Source organism: Talpa occidentalis, unplaced genomic scaffold (genome assembly GCF_014898055.3).
Source record: "Talpa occidentalis isolate TD23 unplaced genomic scaffold, MPIMG_talOcc4v2.1 talOcc4.6, whole genome shotgun sequence".
Lineage (NCBI taxonomy): Eukaryota > Metazoa > Chordata > Mammalia > Eulipotyphla > Talpidae > Talpa > Talpa occidentalis.
The window spans coordinates 45,765,038-45,782,151 of record NW_023604972.1 but is presented as its reverse complement, the minus strand read 5'-3'; the positions used below and the strand labels follow the sequence as shown (position 1 = coordinate 45,782,151).

Below are 17,114 nucleotides of genomic sequence, written 5' to 3'. Positions count from 1 at the left end.
TCAAATATCTCAAGTGTATAAGACAGTATTGTAGATATCCATAATCACTCACCTTGTAAACAGATGCATAAACTTATGGTATACATAAATACAGTAAAATGCCAAAAATGTATTTTCTCTTCCATATGATTTTCTTATTTTGTTTTCTCTAGCTTATTGTATTTTAAGAATACAGTATATAATACAGGTAACTTACAGAATATGTTAATCAACTATATTACACGTAAGACTGCCCATCAACAGCAGGCTATTAGTTAAGCTTGGGGGGAGTCAAGAGTTATGAATGTATTTTCAACTGTGCAGAGGATCAGCGTCCCAACCCTTGCACAGTTCAATGGTCAACTGTATATTTATCCCTATCTCACAATCCACACACACAAAATCAAACGTAGAGTAAGGACTCATATGTGAATGCAAACTTACAGGATTTCATACTATAGGAAAATATATTTATGATCTTTGGAAATGGGGACAATTTCAAACAAAACCCAAAACCACTAACCAAAAAGAATTTAAAGAAAAGTAAAAAAATAAGACAAAAACTTGGAGACTATTATAGCAACATATATAATGGGCAAAGGATTAACACTCTGACTATGTAAGATTAACCCAATGGAAAAACCAACAAAAGAACAGCCTTCTAACTGAAAAGGAAATAAAATTCCACAAATATACAGAAAAAATACATGCTGTCAGATAATTATTCTAAATCACAGTAAAGTATCATTTTACAGTGATACTTCAAGAGTGGTTAGTGGGCCTGTTGCAAATCTGCAACCAAATTAAAATTACATCAGCATGTAAATCAACCACATCACTGAGTACATTATTTAGTGTGTCTGGTAATATTTTTTTCACAAGCCTTTCTTAATGAAAGAAACAGTGCTTTAATCTTATTGGAAATAGGTCACAGTTAGATGAAATAATTTAAGCAGCACTGTTTTACATACATCACATTGGCATAACTTTTTTCCAAAGCCCAGACTCGCTAAAAAGGTGAAGCAATAGTAAATTTACACATAGCAGATAAGAGTATAATTGGAAAACATTGTGGTATTGCATAACTAAATATTGTATCTAGGTGTATACATATAATTATATGCATGTGTATTAAATGTAACAATACCTGGTCCAACCACTGTGGAAAGCTGTGTGGAGATTTCTGGACCTACTAAACATAGAGCTTCCATATGATCCAGCAATTCCACTCCTAGGAATTTACCCAAAGGACACAGAAACATCAATTCCAAAGAACACCTGCACCCCTATGTTTATAGCAGCACTGTTCACAATAGCTAAGCTTTGGAAACAACCCAAATGCCCAAAAATAGATGACTGGATCAAGAAGATGTGGTACATATATACCATGGAATATTACTCAGCATTCAAAAAAGATAAACACATGCAATTTGCAGCAACATGGATGGTACTGGAAGGGATCATGCTCAGTGAAATAAGCCAAAAAGAAAAAGAAAAATACCGGATGGTCTCACTCATAGCAGGAATCTAGAAAACTTAAATAAGGGACCAGGAAAATGAATAACTATAAGAAAGTGAAAATCAAAATCAACAAAAAACTATGAACCAGAGACACTTTTAGGGGGGCGGGGGCGGGAGGGGAGGGATTGGGGTCAGAATGGGGGGGCTGCAATTGTATGGGGAATATAACAATAAAATTTATTATCTAATAATAATAAAAAAAAATAAATGTAACAATATATATTAAAACTATAAAGAAAAAGAGGGAGTGATATAAAATAAAAGTTCAGGAAAAGTTCTTACCTCTAGAGAAAAAGCATATGAAATTTAAAAAAAAAAGGAGTTGGGCCTTGAAAATATATAATCTATTTTTTGAAACTTAATACTGTATGTTCAGAATTTTAAGTTAGTCTTTACATATGTTATAAATATTCTTTTGCACGTAGGGATTGTTTCAAAAGAACATACAAAATTAGTCTTCCTCCCATATCAGCCCCCAGTGTCCCCTCCATGTCAGCAATTTCCTACTAATCTTTCTAGAAATATTAATTCCCTCTTCTTTTATAAAAAATGGTGGCATACTCATAGTTCTACACCTTGCCTTTTCACTTAAAGGTATTACAGTCCACTTTCACACACACATACATAGAATATACACATTATGAGATGTATATATATCATTTCATTTATGCCTTTTAAAAAAGTATATATATATGTGTATATTATAACAGCAATTTCCTATACATATCATAAGAACTCTTTTTACGGCTGCAAAGTACTCCACTGTGTAACTGTATCATAATTTACTTAATCAGTGACCAACCATTAGGTCATTTACAATACATGCTATTATAAAGTGTTGTAGTGAATAACCTACACAAACATCATTTTGCACACATAGAAGAATATTTACAGAATAAATTTCAAGGAGGGAATTTGCTGAGTCAAAGAATATAAATATTTGTAATTTTGATAAATACTGCTCTCTAAAATAACAGTACCAAATATTTCCACCAGCAAGAAAAAGGTCATTGGTTTTCTACACTCATGCAAGCATAGTATGTTTACCAAACATCTGATCTTTTGCCATTAGAGTAAACAAAATATAGTGTGCAAAGCTGTCTTAATTTGCATTTTTCTTATAAGCTGGCTGAGTATGTGTTCGTGTGTTTGACCATCTATATCTTCTTTTCTGTTGCGTTGGCTTAAATTCAGTTTTGTAAATTAGTACACCACAACTAGATTTTCATGTAAAGTAGCTGATAAAATCCCGTATCTTAAAATCCAGTGCAACTAATAGTATGGAAATTCTAAGACTTATATAGAATTCATTTTGTAAGTTAAATGGATTCATCTAGGAAATTATATTCCCAAGTACACAGTACTGTGTGTGCAAAATAAAGTCCTTACCATGGTCTACAAGGCTGGATGTGAGCTAGTCCGTGCCTATCACTGGCCACTTTCCTATCTCCTCATTGTGATTCTTCTTTCTCATCTTTGAATTCTTCATCTTAATTCCTGCCTCAAGTCCTTGGCATTTAATGTCACATTTCATTGGAATGCAACACCTCCATCTCTTCCCATGGTATACTCTTTCTGATCTTCAGTTTAAATGCCATCAAAGACACACGTGTAATAACTCAATTTTATCTCTATTTACCAACAGAAAGCTGAAGTACAAGATAATCACCAAAACAACGAATTCAATGAGCATACAGGAATTACATTTGGGGCAGTGTAGAAGATCTGTGTACTTTGGGGGATTTTCTGTGGCACGAAATCTATAAGGGGCTCGAAAGAAAAAGGGAAACAGACTCACAAGCCAGTTCCTGACATCCAGAATCTCAAATTTATTGGGCTACACTGGTAAAACAATCTAAGAGGGGATCCTCCACATTTGTAAGGAATCAGCTATCTTGAAAAAAATGGCATACGGCAAATGAAATAACAAGCAATTATCCATTCAAGGTCAGGCAAACACTTCAAAACAGTAATCATAATTGTACTAAACAAGTATGCAACAATACTGGTAAGATCTTCAAAAGAATAATTCTCTTGTGTACACCAACTGCAAAGTACTCTAAAACAATCAACCACTACCATTTAGAATTCCTATTCATGACAGCCAGAATTAAAATTTTCAACAGAAATCTATCAAACTACTACATACAGAAACCAAGTTACAAAAATACAACCATTTAAACAGCACTGTTTGACCACTTCACTTCTGTACATTCAACCATTCTGTAGTCAACTTGCCTATGTATTATTTTATTGTATTCCCTTAACACATTTCTTCTCTCACTCTTAGCTAACTTGCTAAGCCCTCAACTACTTATAGAAGCCCTCAACTACTTATAAACCTCCCTGAATCTGCTTTCATTTATTCACGTCACCTTCATCTGTTGGCAATGAGATGAAATTTATTCTATTTCCTTTGCTAGATTATTCTATTTCTAGATTATTCTATTTCCTTTGCTAATTTATTCTATTTCCTTTCCTTTCCTTATACCTGATACTAAAAAGTTAAGAGTTCCCCAAGGGTTCTCAACTGACTCTATAATGCCCATTGTCCCTAGAGCTTATCCATCTAGTGTTTGTTTCCTCACCATACCAGCACAGTCCAGGCCACCATCATCTACCACATGGACTATGACAAAAGATTGCAAACTTATCTGTCTTCTTCCCTTTGCCCTTTTCACTTCTTTCTTCTCATAGGCGTAGGAGGGTCATTTAAAAATAAAATCTCAGGGCTCCCCGATGATGCAAGGGTTAAGATGCAACCTATGAAGCTCTCCACAGGCACTGCAGCACGAGTTCGATTCCAGGCCAGCCAGGGAGCAGTCCACATGGCACAGCAGACCTCTCCTGACTCGCCTGCTGCTCCCCTCAGCAGTGTATTTCTTCAGTCTGCCTGTTCTTTTCCCCGCTCTGTCTCTGGTGAATCCTCTCAACTCCCCCCATACCTCTGGCCTGTACCCCAGTTCTTGTATGCATAAATAAATAAATATTTTTAAAAATAATAAAATAAAATCTCATCATGTCCTTAAAGCACTTGGAAGCCTTCACCAAGCATTTTGAATAATTTAACAAGATCCTCTCTAAGCAAATTCTAACCTACTTAGTATGTTCCATCTACCACCACTTTCTCTTGTGTTTCCCTTGCTTCAAAATCACTGGTCTCTTTTCAGTTACTTGGACTTAACATTTTTTACCACCTTAGGATTTTCAAATATAATCTTCCCTCCATCTGTGACATTCTCCCCTACTACAAATTTATAATTATCTAATGATCTTTCAGGGACCCTTCTTAAACTACTTCTTCAGAAGTCTTCCGTGAAGACTCAAAATAGGTAAATCCCTCATATACATCCTTCTCCTTCTGGAATTTAGAACAATTCTAAAGAAATAATTATCCAATTAATGTCTGCTCTTCAATAATGATAATACCATGGACAGGGATTGCTCACCATTCTGTCCCTAATACCTAACACAGAGTTTGGGAAATGAAGATACAATAAAAATCCGTTGAATCAAGTAAAGCAATCTGAACAAATAAGAGCAAAACTGGACTGTACTTAAAATAGTATCCATCATAACACATGGAAGAAGGGTGGCATTTTGTTTGAACATCCATTTATTCACTCATTCATTTATTTGACAATGAATGTCATAACAATGCCATTTATTTGACATTTATTTGACAATAGGCCAACAAAAGTGTGTGCTAGCACTTTTTAACTTGGTGAACAAAACAAATAACCTCTGTCCTTATGGTGCTTATATCTGCTGGGGAGGGGCGGTGGGGTAAGCAATATTAGTAAACATAAAGACTGCTTGAAACCGGCAGAAGGATCCCAGAGGAGTCAGAGGTGAGCTGGGAAGTTTGCCCAAGCCAGGCCCCTTCTGGCCAGCAGTTTGAGCCCAGAGGGGGAGCGGACACCCAAGGCCAGGGAAAACCGGGCACGTAGGAGAGTGTGTACCCGCATCACCTTTTTAGAACAGGGACCTTTCTTCAATAAAGACTGCTTGAAACCGGCAAAAGGCTCCCAGAGGAGCCAGAGGTGAGCTGGGAAGTTTGCCCATGCCAGGCCCCTTCTGGCCAGCAGTCCGAACCCAGAGGGGAAGCGGGCACCCACAGCCAGGGCCAACCAGGCACACGGGAGAGTGTGCCTGTATCCAAATCACCATTTTAGAATAGGGACCTTTCTTCAGTAAAGACTGCTTGAAACCAGCAGAAGGCTCCTGGAGGAGTCAGAAGTAAGCTAGAAAATTCACCCAAGCCAGGCCCCTTCTGACCAGCAGTCCGAGCCCAAAAGGCGAGCAGGCACCCACAGCCAGGGCAGATCCAGCGTGCGGGAGAGTGTGCCTGTCACCAAATTGCCATTTTAGAATAGGGACCTTTCTTCAATAAAGACTGCATGAAACCTGCATAAGGCTCCCAGAGGAGCCAGAGGTGAGCTGGGAAGTTCGCCCACACCAGGCCCCTTCGGACCAGCAGTCCAAATCCAGAGGGGGAGCGGGCACCCACGGCCAGGGCAGACCGGGCACATGGAAGAGTGTGCCTGTCTCCAAAGTGCCATTTTAGAACAGGGACCTTTCTTCAATAAAGACTGCTTGAATCTGGCAGAAGGCTCCCTGTGGAGCCAGAGGGAGAAGTTTCCCTGCGCTGTGAGCTGAAGGCCCCCACAAGCCTGGTCCCACCTGGCAGGAAGTCACAGCCCAGAGGAGGATCCAGAGATTTGGAACCCAGAGTGCAATCCAGCTGCCCCACCTCCAGGGAAGTCTATGGGACTTCAAGATGCACCTTTGTAACTAAACACAGAAGGGGGAGAGATACAGTGACAGTGACCATTAACATACTCAAAGTACCACTGCCTCACTAGACTTCTGGCATAACAGTTTTTGACTCATTTGGATTGCCAGTTTCTGAAACTCCCGAAGAACACACCAAAAAGATGCCAGCCAGTACCAGCAGCACAGTGTCCCAACGCATAAGAGAAATTAAAAGACAGGCAGCAGGGAAAAGAAAAACTACAAGCAAAGTAGCAACGCCTCAGAAAAAAGACACACCACAAAAAAAAAAAAAAAAAAACAACAACCACCCACCAGCTTGCAACTACGGTGACTTGGAAGAACTTCTGAGACTTCCAGAAAAAGCATTTAAAATTGCCGAGATGAAAACACTGATGGAAGTCATTAAGGAAAACAACGCTCAGAAGAATGAAATTGAGTCTCTAAAGAGGGAAATGAAGGAAATTCAGGAGATCATAGGATTAACAGAAGAGCTAAAGAATGCTGGGAAAAGCAGTGATAACAGAATAGAGGAAATGGAAGAACGAATAAGCACTCTCGAAGACACAGAAATAAAAAGAACCAAAACAGAGAAGGAAAGAGAAGTACGACTGAAAGACTGAAGAAAGACTTCGGGAACTATCTGACTCCATGAGGAAAGGAAATATAAGAATTATAGGAATCCCAGAAGGAGAGGAAAGAGACCTAGAACAGAGAAAATATTCAAGGAAATAATTGAAGAGAACTTCCCAAATGGGAAGAAGGAGCTGAAAATTGATATACAAGAAGCAAGAAGAACACCAAACTTCCATGATGAAAGGAAAAATACAGCAAGACACATAACAGTAAAGCTCCCAAGAATCCAGGACAAGGAAAAAATAATGAAGCTGACAGGAGAGAAGAAACAGATAACATACAAAGGAAAACCAATCAAACTGACATCAGACTTCTCCAAAGAAACACTACGGGCAAGGAGAAAGTGGAGGGACATAGTCAACAGACTTTAAGACAACAGATGCCAACAAAGAATACTCTATCCTGCAAAGCTTTCCTTCCTCTATCCTGCAAAGCTTTCCTTCCTCTTTCCCAGACAAACAGAAACTCTGGAATTTCATTACGACTAAACCCCAACTCCAAAAAACACTACAAGGAGTCCTATAGCCAGAATCTCAGAAGGACGAATAACAACAAAAGAAGGTCAAAAAAAAAAAAAGTTATTAAAAGAATAAATAAATAAAATCAAAGGAAAGACAAATACAATGGCAAATAGAGATGCTAACATATCAATATTAACTCTAAATGTAAATGGACTAAACTCTTCAATAAAAAGACACAGAGTCGCAGGCTGGATTAAGAAACAAAATCCAACCTTTGGCTGACTCCAGGAAACACATTTAGCTACAAAAGATAAAAATAGACTCAAAGTTAAAGGATGGAAAACAATCCTACAAGCAAATGGACCAAAAAAGAAAGCAGGAACAGCTATACTTATATCAGATAAAACAGATTTCAAACTCAAAAAGGTAAAAAGTGACCCCAACGGTCACTACATTATGATCAAGGGGACAATACTTCAAGAAGAAATAACACTTATTAACATATACTCACCAAACGAAGGAGCACCAAAATATATCAGACAACTATTGTCATCTTTGCAAACAGACATCAGAAAAAACACATACGTAGTAGGAGACTTCAACACACCACTATCAACAACGGATAGATGAACGAGACAAAAAATAAGAAAAGACACTAAAGCTCTAAATAAGGATCTAGAGCACTTGGGCTGAACAGACATCTATAGAACACTAAACCCAAAAAAATCTGAGTACATATTTTTCTCAAGCGCACACAGATCATTCTCCAGGATCGATCATACTGGGACACAAGACAAACATCAACAGATACACAAAGACTGAAATCAAACCAACCATCTTTTCTGACCATGAGGCATCAAACTAGAAATAAACCATAAAAAGAAGGCAAGTAACTTTCCTACCTCATGGAGATTGAAACCCACACTACTGGAAGACCACTGGACTAATGAGGAGATCAAAGAAGAAATTAAAAAATTCTTTGAATTGAATGACAAGGAGGACACCAATTTCCTAAATGTATGGGATGCAGCAAAAGCAGTAATAAGAGGAAAATATATAGCAATAGAGGCTCACATCAAGAAACAAGAAAGAACTCAAAGAAACAACCTAATCTCGAAGCTCAAAGAACTAGAAAAAGAACAACAATAACAAAAAAAAAACCCCAAAACCAGTAGAAGAAAAGAAATAATAAAAACCAAAGCAGAAATAAATGAAATTGAAACTAAAAAAAAAAATCTAAAAGATCAATGAAACCAAGAGCTGGTTCTTCAAAAAAATAAATAAAATAGACAAACCCCTAGCCAGGCTCACAAAGGAAAAAAAGGGAGAAAGCACAAATAAACAGGGTCACAAATGAAAGAGGAGAAATCACAACGGACACAGCAGAAATCAAAAGAATAATCAAAAACCACTATGAACAGTTATATGGAAACAAGCTCAACAATCTAGAGGAGATGGACAAATTCCTACAACTCTACAATCACCCAAAGCTAGATAAAGAAGAACTAGAACACCTAAACAGACCAATTATAAGCAGTGGAATTGAAATGGTAATAAAAAACCTTCCCAAAAACAAAAGCCCGGGACCCAATGGATTTACAAATGAATTCTACCAAACGTTCAGAAACTAATTAGTGCCTATCCTTCACAAACTCTTCCTAAAAATTAAGAAGGAAGGGAAAATACCAAACACGTTCTATGAAGGCACAATTACACTAATACCAAAACTGAACAAGGACAACACAAAAAAAGAAAACTATAGGCCAATCTCACTAATGAACACTGATACAAAAATCCTCAATAAAAATTTAGCTATCAGAATCCAACAATGTATCCATAAAATAATTCACCACGACCAAGTAGGATTCATTCCAGGGACACAAGGATGGTTCAACATCCAAAAATCAATCAACATTATCCAACACATCAACAAAAAGAAATATGAAAACCTTATGATAATATCAATAGATGCCATGAAAACTTTCGACAAAGTGCAACACCCATTCATGATAAAAGCCCTTGAAATTCTTGGGATACAAGGAACATACCTCAACATCATAAAGGCCATGTATGACAAGCCAACAGCCAGTATCAGTCTCAATGGTGAAAAGCTGAAAGCATTTCCATTAAGATCTGGAACAAGACAAGGATGTCCACTCTCACCACTGCTTTTCAATATAATACTGGAAGTCCTAGCCAGAGCAATAAGACAAGAGAAAGACATACAAAGAATCTAAATAGGAAAAGAAGTCAAACTATCACTATTTGCATATGACATGATAATATACATAGAGAACCCCAAAAACTCCACAGAAAAACTAATTCAACTCATCAATCAGTTCAGTAAAGTGGCAGGTTACAAAATCAACACACTAAAGTCAGTAGCCTTCCTATACACAAACAATAAATCTGAAGAAGAAGAAATCAAAAAAACCATCCCCTTTATTATCGAAACAAAAAAAGTCAAATACTTGCGAATAAATCTAACAAAAGAGGTAAAGGACCTATACAAAGAAAACTATAAAACACTGTTGAAAGAAATAGAAGAAGACACAAAGAAATGGAAAGATATCCCCTGCTCATGGATTGGAAGAATAAACATTATTAAAATGGCCATCCTACCAAAAGCAATATACAGATTCAATGCTATTCCAATAAAAATTTCAATATCATTCTTCAAAGAAATAGAACAATTATTGATGACATTCATATGGAATCACCAAAAACCCCAAATAGCCAAAGCTCTCCTGAAAAAAAAAAGGGGGGAATGGAGGCATCACACTCCCAGACTTCAAACTATACTACAAAGCCATAATCATCAAAACTGCATGGTATTCAAACAAGAACAGACACACAGACCAATGGAACCCAATAGAAAATCCAGAAATAAACCCACAGATTTATGGTCAACTAATCTTTGACAAAGGAGCAAAGAATATGCATTGGAGCAAAGAAAGTCTGTTCAATAAATGGTGCTGGGAAAACTGGGTTGCTACATGCTAAAGAATGAAGCTTGACTACTACCTAACACCCTGCACAAAAACCAACTCAAAATGGATTAAAGAACTAAACATAAGACCTGAAACCATAAAATACATAGAAGGAAATATAGGCGAAACACTACATGATATGCACCTCAAAGACATCTTTACAGACACATCACCCAAAGCAGTGATAGTGAAGGCAAAAATAAACAGCTGGGACTACATCAAATTAAAGAGCTTCTGCACAGCAAAAGAGACAATAACAAAAACAAAGAGAAACCCCACCGACTGGGAGAACATTTTTGCACACAACACTAATGATAAAGGACTAATCACAAAAATCTACAAAGAGCTGATGAGACTTAACAAAAACAAAGAAAACAATCCAGTCAAAAAATGGGCAGAAGAGCTAAAAAGAAACTTATCTGAAGAGGAAATGCAAATGGCCAACAGGCATATGAATGAATGTTCAACATCACTTGTAATCAGGGAAATGCAAATCAAAACTACAATGAGCTACCATCTTACACCAGTGAGAATGGCACATATTAAAAAAACTAACAACAAATGTTGGCGAGGTTGTGAAGAAAAAGGAACTCTCCTGCACTGTTGGTGGGAGTGCAAACTGGTCCAACCACTATGGAGAGCTGTGTGGAGATTACTTGACCTACTAAAGATAGAGCTTCCATATGATCCAGCAATTCCACTCCTAGGTATTTACCCAAAGGACACAGAAACATCAATTCCAAAGAGCACCTGCACCCCTATGTTTAGAGCAGCACTATTAACAATAGTAAGCTTTGGAAACAACCCAAATGCCCAAAAACAGATGACTGGATCAAGAAGATGTGGTATATATACACCATGGAATATTACTCAGCATTCAAAAAAGATAAACACATGCAATTTGCAGCAACATGGATGGCGCTGGAAGGGATCATCTCAGCGAAATAAGCCAGAAAGAAAAAGAGAAATACCGGATGGTCTCACTCATAGCAGGAATTTAGAAAACTTAAATAAGGGACCTGGAAAAAGAATAACTATAAGAAAGAAAATATCAAAATCCACAAACAACTATGAACCAGAGACACTCTATGGGGTGTGGGGGTGGGGAAAGGAGGGACTGGGGTCAAAATAAGGGGGTTGTAATTGTACGGGGAATATAAAAATAAAATTTAAATTAAAAAAAATTAGTAAACATAAAACAGAGTGGTCAGTGTACCCACAGGATAAAAGTGATAAAGACAAGGGGAAAGCAAGTTACATTTTAATTAGGGGATTAAGGTAAGCCTTGACAAAAACTTGAAAAAAATGAGGAATTCTGCCACGCTAATAACTATAAAAAGTGTTCCTGGCCCATTCCACTGGGGAGAAAAAGTCCTCCTAAGGCAGGAGTCCTGTTGCAATGTTTACAGAACACTGTACTGCAAACTGGCTACAGCACAGTGAAGGAAGAGGAGGGCAGCTGGAGACAAGGGCAAAATGGAAATCTAGGGAAATAAGGGTGGCATAAGACAAGTTACCAGACAACATGGAAGATAAAAGATAAAAAGGAAACCACTGAAATTAGTAATAAAAATTAACATTTTATTACAGCTAATGCTCCAAGATATCATTTCAACATATCAATCTAAGAAGAAACTATGGAAATATGGTCTTTTGTGGCACTAATTTTTCAAAATTGAATGTGTATTTGACACACTCAATTCAGATCAGTCACATTTGAAGTTCTCATTAATGAGTACTAAAATAGCAGAGCTGTGGGCCATTTTAAAAACTTTGGATTTAGAAAAATAGTGAGGTTTTTGCAAGAGGCTAAGCACAGGAGCAATATGATTTAAATTCTTAAAGACCAATTTCACTACTTGTTGAGAATAGACTTCAGAGAGATCCAGCTGAGGTATGGTAGTGACTTGGAAGCAAGTTGCAGTGAGGCAGTGATAAGTCAGATTTCTGGATTTATTTTGAGGGTAAAACAAACAGGATTTGCCAACTATTTAATGTGAAAATGTGAGAAAAGGGGTGGGGAAGTTTGAGGATATTCTGAAGTTTTGGTCTGGAATATTGAAAGAATGGAGTTGTCATCAAATGATATGAGGTAAGACTATATCTATGTCAATGAGTTTAACTTTAGAAAAATATTAGCTGCTGATGAGAGATACAAGTGGAGATCTACAATAGGCAGAAAAGTGTTTAGGAATCCAAGATTTGGGAAGGAGATCCCCAACTTTTAGAGTCATTAAGATCTAAGTAAAGTCAAAGTCACAAGATTTGGATGAGATCACCAAATGAGTGAATTTAGATACAAAAGACATGCACCATTAGAATGGAAAATGGACTCCTGGTTCCTGAGATTATCCGTGGTAAGAGATTGGGAAAAGGATGAGGAACCAGCAAGATGGTGTGAGAAGTGACAACTGACACTAAAAGAGTAAGGTATCCTGGAAGACAAAGAGAAGAAAATGTGGCAAGGAGAGAAAGAGAAACTTTAGTTCTCTTTTTAGTTTCTTTGGTTTATCTAAGATGGCAATATTTCCGTCATACAGGAAGGTAATGCCATCAATCTTTTTTTTTTTTTTCAATAAACACATATTTTGGCTTGTAGTAGTTAGCAGAATCTGTTGTGATCACTTGTCACACCTATTCTTTAAGCAATAACTATCCCCAAAACAAAATGTTGGTCTTGACGTAGAACACTATGCCGCAGTTAAAAAAATTTTTCATTGGTCGAGGAGTGCAAGCTTAAGTTCTTTCTCTGCCACTAATAGTTATATGAATTTGGCTATATACCACCAGGACTAGTTTCTTCCTCTGTAAAATGAGGGTTATGCAGACTGCTGCCTCCACCTAAAGCTCTCCCTTAATTAATTAACAATTGCTGTGCTTCAAAAAATCACTAAAATTTAAAAAGCATAGTACCAAAAAGTGTCATCCTAGTCAACGAATTGGACCTGATTAGCTGCTAAAAAGAACAGTTACCAACAATATAAAATTAGCTTCTAAATAATAAGTGGAAGTTTAAGAACTGGAATTTCTTGCAATGAGGTAGTCCAAAAATAACAATAAGCATTTTTTAAACTGTTTACTGATTTAAGTCACTCAAATATGCCAGCCTTTCCTTACAAAAGCTCACCTTACGTATCAAACTCCTTTTTCCCCTAGCCCACACCCCTAGGATAGAAGACAGAATTCCGACTTCGCCTCCCGACCCTACTCGTGGGTGGAGGGGTGTCAAGGGTGACAAAATACAGCCCCCTTCCACTCCGAAAACGGCTCTAGGGAAAAGTGACATTCCTGATAAGGTCGTCTTTAAATATTATTAACCTTATGGAGAACCTAGAGCGCAGAAAGAGCAATGCCTAGTGTAGACACGTGTCTAGGGCAGTCCGACTTGCATTCTGCTATAACAGGAGACTCCGCGCCAGAAGTATTTTCCCCCAACCCTTTGCTTTACCTCTACCCAGGCACCACCTTACGGCCGCCGCCATGTTGACCACTACGGATAGTGTGACGAAACTGGTCCTACACTCCAACTTGGAAAGAATTTAAAAAAGGTTCCGTTTCGGAATTGACTGAGGGGGAAGGGATTAGAAGGAGCAAGAGGAAAGGGGCGGGAACCAAAACAGGCTTGCAAGACGCTAGTGCCCCGTGGCGGTGTTACAGTCAAGTCCTCCGTGCCGCGTTGGACTTTGTGTTTCGTGGTTCCGGCACGACAGTTTAAATATGTTTGGGAACTAATGCCTTTCTTCCAAAATACGGCCCTGTTGGCTGTGCGCTAATTGTTTTAGTACCTTTATTTTTCCTTTTGATCCTGCTAGTGTCCTGAGAAGGATCAGTATAGTAGATTCTGACAGCATGAAAAACAGGAAAGCTGAAGAATTCACCACCGTCCACTACCACATTTTCAGTCTTGTAAATGACTTAAAAATTCTGCAGACTTGGGTTATTGGGACATTGGTGTGGGCACGGTGTGAACACGTTCGTTTAGGTTTGAACCCATAACCCCTAAAACAAATACTAATTTGTAAATCAACTTTACCTCAATAAACTGAATGAATAAATAAATGAATAATTCTACAGTCTTTCCACTGCCACTCAAGGGGTGAGTGGGGAAGAGGAGCGGGTTGTCCCACTCGCTAACAAACTTTCTTTTTAATTCAGCAGAAGATCAGCGCCTTTCAGTTAATCTTAACACTACATTTGTCCCCTGTCGCAAGTTGTGCCATTAGGCTCAATTGAATAATTACATTTGACAAACTGATATAACACGTCATTTTTTAAAGCGCCATGTCTGAGATCTGGTTTGACTAAAAAAAAAAAAAAAGGTAAAAGCAGTATCCTTTCCATGACGTCACAGCTGCCTGTGTGGTTTATCTAACGTAAATCTCTGATCACGGATTATATCACTTCCCAGTTTAAATGAATCCCTCCATTAACTACCTTTGGAGCTCCCTTCTAAACGCAGCCTACCTCCCAAACCTCAAATGCATAAATAAACAAAGCTGCAGGTTTTCCACTACCACCCAAACAGGAAGTGAGAGAGAGAGGGGAGAGGGGTAGGGTGCTCAGCACGGCACATAAGAGTCTCACAAAAAATGTTTATTGAAAAAAATGAATATATGCATGCATGGATTTGTAACTCAAATAGAATAGCAAGCCTACAAAATTAACTTGCTTGCGTGAAGTTACCCACAGACAATTGGACTGGATCAAAGCAGGAATTTCCTAGATGCTTTACTTCATACTTACACATTGTACCCATCTAAGTGAATAGATTTCTAATTCATCGTCCTTTCTTGTTAACACTTAAGCAGTTACTTCAAAGGTTCCACTCCCATTTATGGCTCCTATAAGAAAAAATTTTAATGCTTAAAGACAATCTTTATATAACTTTCTTCCCTTTCTCCATTTTCCTTCCTCACCTCTTTTCACAAATATCAATACATACACACCTGTCATGTAGCCAGCAGTGTGCTTGACTATGCACAGATGTGGTGAACAAAACCAATACAGCCATTATTATTGTAATACTAAAACACAAATTCCATCTGAAGATAAATGCCAGAGTTTAAATAAGTTCACCAAATTTATTTCAGACAAAAACAAACACCTGGATTAGAGGTATTGGTCGTTAGACTCTACATAGCTGAGGTCAGTTGGTCCCATGGAATATCTCCCTCTCCTTTTATGTCCTGTATCATGTACTTCTTTATACTCCCTGTTGTAACAAGGTATTTTAAATAACATCCAATTTTGGAACCCAGAGTTCCAAATATGCTTGTAGCTGTGACCTTATTAAAGCCATTTTTGGGAAGAATGCAGCCTACCTGATTGTCCTGATTGAGTACTAGAACTTGATGGCATTGGTTAGGTGAGGTCCAGTAACCAGTTCTATAGAGGGATACATAGAGTACATAAAGAAGTTCTATAGTTTGAGATGTATAAATACTATAAAAATCCACATCCTGAAATAGCAACTCCAAATCTCTAAATATTTAATACATATTGAGGTTGTCACTGAGCAACATTCAAGTTAAGCAGTGGTGCTCTGGAAACAAACTTCCTGAATTTGAACCCTATGTCATCACTTACTACTTGTGTGGCCTGAGGCAAGTTAGTATAGTTCTCTAGGCCTTAATTTCCTCTTCTCTGTTATGGGGCTAAGCATGAGATAATTTGCTAAAATAGTTACTACAGTACCTGCCACAGAGTAAACACTCATTATATGTTACACATTATCATTAGTAAGTAACCAGTGAGAGCTCTTAACCAGAAAGGCAAAATTTACTTATTTCTTATTAAGATACATACTGTTCTTGTTCCTACATGAGCTGATGTCTCTTTATATCAAAACCTTTACTTGTTTTTGGAGAAGTGTTTAGACTGTGTTAATGCTCTTCCTCAAAGTTCACTTTAAATGCAACTTTCCCAGTTGATTTCTAGGAAGGTTTATACTCTCCAGGAGTCTTGGTAACATGCCAGCTGCCTGCCTCTTGGCCACTGTCCCCAGGAAAAGCTTCTAAACATCTACCTAGCCCTGTAGATTTCTTGATCTTTGTTTCTTGCCTTCCTCAGCCATCTTCCTGATAAGTGGGAAATGCCTTTGCGAAAAGAGTCACTTCCCATACAGTGTTCAAGTTGAAAGTGGATTCTCTTATTGGACAAAAACAAGGAACTCAAAGACATTTCCTATTTCAGTGGTGTGCATCAAAATTTCCCAGAAGGCTTGTTAAAAATCAAATTGCTGGGCTCTGTCACCCACAGTTTCTGATCCCTTAGACCTGGGATGTGAATGTACTTCCCCAGAAATCACATTTTAAGAACAAGTCTCGGGCCTACCTGGTGGTGCAGCGGTTGAGCGCTGGGCTGCAAAGCTGCGTGCAGCCTCTGCAGCTCAGGTTGGATCCCTGGCCGCCAGCCAGGGTCCCACATGGTGCAGCAGACCTCTTCTGCCGTGCCCGCTGCTCCCCTCAGCAGTGTATTTCATGAGTCTGTCTGTTCTGCTCCCCTCTTTGGCTCTGGTGAATTCTCTCACCCTCCCGCACTTCTGACTGTACCCAGTGCTTGTATAAGTAAATAAATCTTAAAAAAAAAAAAAAGAACCAGTCTTTATATAATACCATGAAACATTTGTATATATACCTACCATTAATTTAGGAGGCGTTGTTGTTTTGTTGAATAATTTTATGCTCAATAGACTACAGCAAGTAAAAGCACAAATTTTCCTATGTGAATATTTCTAGGAACAGAATCTACCCAC

General features: G+C 38.0%; 1 protein-coding gene across 5 annotated transcripts in view; it reads right to left on the bottom strand.

Annotated features, from left to right (window-relative positions):
* MRPL1 (mitochondrial ribosomal protein L1) overlaps positions 1-15,126 on the bottom strand; it is an 84,939-nt gene extending 69,813 nt beyond the window's left edge. Inside the window, exons 1-2 of one of the 5 annotated variants that reach the window (XM_037529479.2) lie at positions 13,809-13,823; positions 2,890-3,149 (exon numbers count right to left, since the gene is read on the bottom strand). Coding sequence is in view for 3 of the 5 variants with exons in the window: in XM_054687890.1 (XP_054543865.1) it covers positions 1,127-1,190 (64 nt within the window). In the remaining 2 variants the exon portion in view is untranslated. Of the gene's footprint in view, positions 1-1,126; positions 1,206-2,889; positions 3,150-13,678; positions 13,787-13,808; positions 13,925-15,103 lie in introns of those variants that run through there. The other 4 variants (XM_037529478.2, XM_037529477.2, XM_037529482.2 and 1 more) reach the window with 4 other exon arrangements.
* Between the last annotated feature and the right edge of the window lie 1,988 nt (positions 15,127-17,114).